The sequence below is a fragment of the Arachis hypogaea genome, chromosome 18 (assembly GCF_003086295.3).
Source record: "Arachis hypogaea cultivar Tifrunner chromosome 18, arahy.Tifrunner.gnm2.J5K5, whole genome shotgun sequence".
NCBI lineage: Eukaryota > Viridiplantae > Streptophyta > Magnoliopsida > Fabales > Fabaceae > Arachis > Arachis hypogaea.
In genome coordinates, this window is record NC_092053.1 from 5,090,345 (window position 1) to 5,096,344 (window position 6,000).

At 39.1% G+C, this 6,000-nt stretch overlaps 1 protein-coding gene across 1 annotated transcript; it reads right to left on the bottom strand.

Annotated features, from left to right (window-relative positions):
• Positions 1–2,484: 2,484 nt before the first annotated feature.
• LOC112771440 (probable CoA ligase CCL7) lies at positions 2,485–6,000 on the bottom strand. Its single transcript, XM_025816195.3, has 5 exons — positions 4,396–6,000; positions 3,348–3,493; positions 3,197–3,264; positions 3,006–3,108; positions 2,485–2,816 (listed from the first exon to the last, which is right to left on the bottom strand). The coding sequence occupies exons 1-5, from the start codon at positions 5,618–5,620 to the stop codon at positions 2,703–2,705; spliced, it is 1,656 nt and encodes a 551-aa protein (XP_025671980.1). The 5' UTR covers positions 5,621–6,000; the 3' UTR covers positions 2,485–2,702.

Consider the following 6,000-nt stretch of genomic DNA (forward strand, 5'->3'; position numbering starts at 1 on the left):
ACACTTACCGATTAGTTTGTGGACTTTAAATTCTGCACCACTTCTCCATGACTAAAGCCATACGATCACCCACAAGCGTGTTGTTTCTTATCACTGGTTGTGAAGAAGACCCTTCCAGTACTTTATCGCGGAAAGAAACACGTTGTGTACGCGACCCTGATGAAGCACCTCCCTCAACTCTTAATCCCCCCTCCTTCTCACCATGTGCAAACCCGTCCCCCCTCTCCCCCTTATTCCTTCCGCCGGCATCGCCCACTGCTTCATTGTGTTTCACCCTCTCACTCTCAACCTTATTCTCTCTGCGCCCACTGCTTTACTGTGTTTCACCCTCTCACTCTCAACCCTATTCTCTCTGCCGCTCTCTCCCATATTTTAACCCTACCCAACGTAACACTTTTAATTTGAACAAAGTTAGTTTTTGCTACAATTCAATTACTTATTTAAATATGTTGTAGGACGACAAATGAATGTATTAAGTAAAAAGTGTTTAGCGCGGGAATTTACTATAATCTTTTTAAGTGGATACTCCTATGATGACATTTTCACATGAAGATAGCATTGTGAACCATTAGATGAGTTGATAAGGTTGACTAAATATGTTGATTAATCATCTAAGGGTTCACAATGTCATCTTCATATAAAGATGTCATCATGTGAGTATTCCCCATCTTTTTATAGTGTTATATCTTCTTTTGTTTTCCTTTATAGTGTTTGACACCTTTTACATCTTTCACGAATAAAACCTTTATTCCTGTAAAAACCAAAATAACCATGTAAAATATTTCTTTCAAATACGGCATCATTAATCAATAGTTCAATACATATAAGGTGGGACTAATCTTTAAAACATGCTCTTAAGTTTTTATTTTGGTGGACCTAGTCCTTACTATATCCATCAATTCTCGTGGGATCGACCCTCACTCACCTGAGGTATTACTTGGTACGACCCGATACACTTACCAGTTAGTTTGTGGACTTTAAATTCCGCACCACTTCTCCATGACTAAAGCCATACGATCACCCACAAGCGTGTTGTTTCTTATCACTGGTTGTGAAGAAGACCCTTCCAGTACTTTATCGCGGAAAGAAACACGTTGTGTACGCGACTCTGATGAAGCACCTCCCTCAACTCTTAATCCCCCTTATTCCTTCCGCCGGCATCGCCCACTGCTTCACTGTGTTTCACCCTCTCACTCTCAACCCTATTCTCTCTGCCGCTCTCTCCCATATTTTAACCCTACCCAACGTAACACTTTTAATTTGAACAAAGTTAGTTTTTGCTACAATTCAATTACTTATTTAAATATGTTGTAGGACGACAAATGAATGTATTAAGTAAAAAGTGTTTAGCGCGGGAATTTACTATAATCTTTTTAAGTGGATACTCCTATGATGACATTTTCACATGAAGATAGCATTGTGAACTATTAGATGAGTTGATAAGGTTGACTAAATATGTTGATTAATCATCTAAGGGTTCACAATGTCATCTTCATATAAAGATGTCATCATGTGAGTATTCCCCATCTTTTTATAGTGTTATATCTTCTTTTGTTTTCCTTTATAGTGTTTGACACCTTTTACATCTTTCACGAATAAAACCTTTATTCCTGTAAAAACCAAAATAACCATGTAAAATATTTCTTTCAAATACGGCATCATTAATCAATAGTTCAATACATATAAGGTGGGACTAATCTTTAAAACATGCCCTTAAGTTTTTATTTTGGTGGACCTAGTCCTTACTATATCCATCAATTCTCGTGGGATCGACCCTCACTCACCTGAGGTATTACTTAGTACGACCCGATACACTTACCAGTTAGTTTGTGGACTTTAAATTCCGCACCACTTCTCCATGACTAAAGCCATACGATCACCCACAAGCGTGTTGTTTCTTATCACTGGTTGTGAAGAAGACCCTTCCAGTACTTTATCGCGGAAAGAAACACGTTGTGTACGCGACTCTGATGAAGCACCTCCCTCAACTCTTAATCCCCCTTATTCCTTCCGCCGGCATCGCCCACTGCTTCACTGTGTTTCACCCTCTCACTCTCAACCCTATTCTCTCTGCCGCTCTCTCCCATATTTTAACCCTACCCAACGTAACACTTTTAATTTGAACAAAGTTAGTTTTTGCTACAATTCAATTACTTATTTAAATATGTTGTAGGACGACAAATGAATGTATTAAGTAAAAAGTGTTTAGCGCGAGAATTTACTATAATCTTTTTAAGTGGATACTCCTATGATGACATTTTCACATAAAGATAGCATTGTGAACCATTAGATGAGTTGATAAGGTTGACTAAATATGTTGATTAATCATCTAAGGGTTCACAATGTCACCTTCATATAAAAATGTCATCATGTGAGTATTCTCCATCTTCTTACAGGGTTATATCTTCTTTTGTTTTCCTTTATAGTGTTTGACACCTTTTACATCTTTCACGAATAAAACCTTTATTCCTGTAAAAACCAAAATAACCATGTAAAATATTTCTTTCAAATACGGCATCATCAATCAATAGTTCAATACATATAAGGTGGGACTAATCTTTAAAACATGCCCTTAAGTTTTTATTTTGGTGGACCTAGTCCTTACTATATTATGAACAATTAAGAGTACTTTGTTTGCAAACATGTAGTGTCTTATTTAGTCCCAATGTATGTATAATTGTATATATATAGAAATTATGGTCTTATATTTTGGATCTTGCTTTATCTATAAGCTCTCTTCTGAGAATTTTTCCTGATGCTGTCTTAGGAACAGAATTGATGAATGTAACCCTTTTCAATCGTTTGAAAGGTGCAACCTGCCAACAAAAATAACCAAAAACTTGGGTAACGACAAAAAAAATGCACAAACACTGATAACAGTTCTAAAAGGACAGTAAACTGGGTTATACAGAAATTAAAAAAAAAAAAATCCTGCAATTATGCATTGAGAACCTATGTTTCTTTTTAACTAAGAAAAATGAATAAATCATATATATGTTTCTTACCTGACCAGCAACAAAGTTGATGATGTCTTCTTCAGTGAGTGAACTGTTGGATGAACGAACAACATAGGCAACAGGAACCTCACCAGCCTCAGCATCAGGATAACTATTCAATGCAACAAAAAATGAGACATGAATGCGTTTCTTGTGCAGATAGAATTGAGTAGAAGATAGTGCAAGCATGTGTTACTTACGGGATGACAACAGCATCAAGTATTTGAGGGTGAGAAACAAGAAGGCCTTCTAGCTCTGCTGGCGCAACCTAATTAAACAAACAGAATATGAATTGGTACACTCGAATGGCACGGCATGGCAGGGTCAATTGAATGAATTAGAATAACAAACCTGAAAACCTTTATACTTGATCAGTTCTTTGATGCGATCAACAACAAAAAGATGCCCCTCTTCATCAAAATATCCAAGATCTCCTGTATGTATCCACCCTTGTTTATCTACGGTCAATTCTGTGGCCCGTGGATTGTTATGATAACCTGAAATATTAGTTCTTTACTCTTGTTACACTTGGATTATAATTTAGAAAAGAATAAAGTGACAATTAGATACTCGAGGATTTTGACCTAGAGCTAATTAGTCCTTGAAGAAAAAAAAGTATCAATTAGATTTTCCATGATAGTAACCACTAACTAGTGGACATGTATGTCCTTCTGTCAATAAATAGTATGAAACAAAATAGAATTGCTAATGTATTTCGTTATCTACAGAAGTGCGTGACCATATAAATAGACGATGTGGTTTTGGACAATGAAATATTCATTATCTTTTGAGTTTCCATATAACCTTTATCAATTGCTCTCTACGAATCTTGTTAAAACTGGTAAAATTTTGCTTCAAAAGTTGTTATGTATAAATAGACACATCACAGTAGTTAATGATACATATAAGGACATAAGGTGTCCATCGTTTATTATCGTGGAGGACTAAATTGATATTTTTTTTCTTTAAAGAGTTAATTAGTCCAAAGTAGAAATCTTCATGGACCTACTCGTGACCTTACTCTTTAGAAAATGAGTCTATATACAAATAACGCCAAACTGCATAAGTAAAGGAATCATCAACATAAGTAACAAGCTGCTAAAACTATTGGTCTGCAAGTCCTGAATTTGAAGTTTTGAGCTACTTTAAATTGAAGCCACAAATTGTATTGTGCTCAGAGTTTTAATTTGACACAAAAACCTGTCACTATCTTTATATATATGACAGGAAATTGTTTAGAGAGGGACATCAGGCAAATAGGCAGTGTATGAAGAATATTCCAATAACTAGAAATTCAAAGCTAAACAGTGAAGAAATATTAGTCAATGAAATAAATTGTTTTAAGTATTTGACGGCAAGTTGGGTAGAGAAATAGAAGAAGGCTCTAGGCCTAGAGTACCTTGCATCATGTTAGGACCACGAACCCAAATCTCGCCAATCTTTGAAGGTGGTTGTGGCTTCAGCGAGTCCACGCTAACTATTTGAGCTTCCACTCCCGGAGCTAGCATTCCCGTTGACCCACTGTTCCTGACCCCTCCCCTCGAATTCTCCATGGAAACAATCCCACAAGTCTCCGTCATACCATACCCCTGCATGACGATAGCGCGAGGGAAACGCTTGGAACAGTCGTGCATGAGTTCTTTGCCGAGAGGGGCAGCGCCGGAACCGATGTGGCGCAACGACGAGAGGTCAAACTTGTCAACAAGGGCGTGTTTGGCAAGAGCAAGAACGATGGGAGGCACTACCCACAAGTGAGTGACCTTGTACTTTTCGATGCTTCTCAACAACGCATTCAACTCGAACCTCTTCAAGCACACCACCGCGTTCCCACGCTGCAGCTGCGAGTACAGTATCAACGCCAGCCCGAACACGTGGAACATTGGAAGCACGCATAGGAACACGTCGTGCATCTGCCCCGCCATCTCGTCGTCCATGCATGCCATCTTCGCCGCCGCGATGAAGTTCTGGTGTGTCAGAACCACGCCCTTGCTCAACCCCGTTGTTCCCGAGGAGTACAGCAGCGCCGCCGTGTCGCTCTGCTTCACGCTGCTCTTCGGGAACTCTGTTTCAGTGCCGGCGAGTTTCACGAAATCGTGGAAGCTCATGATCTTGGGGGCCCGTTGCGATGGTGACACGTGGACGGTGGGATCCGAATCGAGGAAAACTGCGGGGAGATTGAAGGTCTTCACCTTATCCCATTGGTCCGGCACGGTTAAGATGAGTTTGGGGTTGCAGTCTTTGAGTTGTTTGGAGACTTCGGAGGCGGTGTAGGAGGGATTGACGGTGGAGGCGATGGCGCCGAGGGCGGTGACCGCGAGGAAGCAGACGGGGTAGTAGATGGTGTTTGGGGAGAGGAAGAGAACGACGTCGTTTTTGGATATCCCGAGGCGTTGGAGGGCGTGGGAGGCTCTAACGGCGAGGGAGTTCATCTCCTCGAAGGTGAGGGATTGGGAGGTGTCGGCGTCGAAGAGAGCGGGTTTAGTGGCGAAGGAAGAGACGTTGGAGAAGAGGTGGGTGGCGAGAGAGAGGTTTGGGTTGTTTGGAAGATGGAGTGAAGGCCTGAGTGACCTGTATACTCCATCGGAGCCGAAGCCTGATCTCTGCATTGCAGTTGTAGATTGCATAGAATAGAGGGGATCGGAGGAAGAACAACTGTGTTTTGGTTTAGGCACTAAGACCAATATGTGGCAGCGCCACACTTACAAGTTACAATCCCTTTTTGTTTTTCTCTAAGGCCGGGAGAATTGAACCGGTCAATGAACCGAGAGATGGTTTAAAATTTAATGTTCGACTGGAATTTAATTAGGTTTAATCAGTTTAATTAAATATTAAATAAAATTATTAAAAATTTAATATATAATTTTAAATATTTAAATTTAATAATTTTTAATTTAATAAAAAATTATAAACAATTTTAAATATCAAAATTTAGAACTAAAATAGATCAATATGTACTTAAATGACAAACACATAATATTTTACTACAATAAAAAAAATTAACAAT

Bases quoted from the DNA above. Each gene is read 5' to 3' on its own strand.
- LOC112771440 (XM_025816195.3), bottom strand. From the start codon at position 5,620: ATGCAATCTACAACTGCAATGCAGAGATCAGGCTTCGGCTCCGATGGA. The intron at 3,494-4,395 runs GTACTCTAGGCC...CTAATATTTCAG, and splicing joins TGGTCCTAACATGATGCAAG to GTTATCATAACAATCCACGG. The intron at 3,109-3,196 runs GTAAGTAACACA...TGCATTGAATAG, and splicing joins CTTGATGCTGTTGTCATCCC to TTATCCTGATGCTGAGGCTG.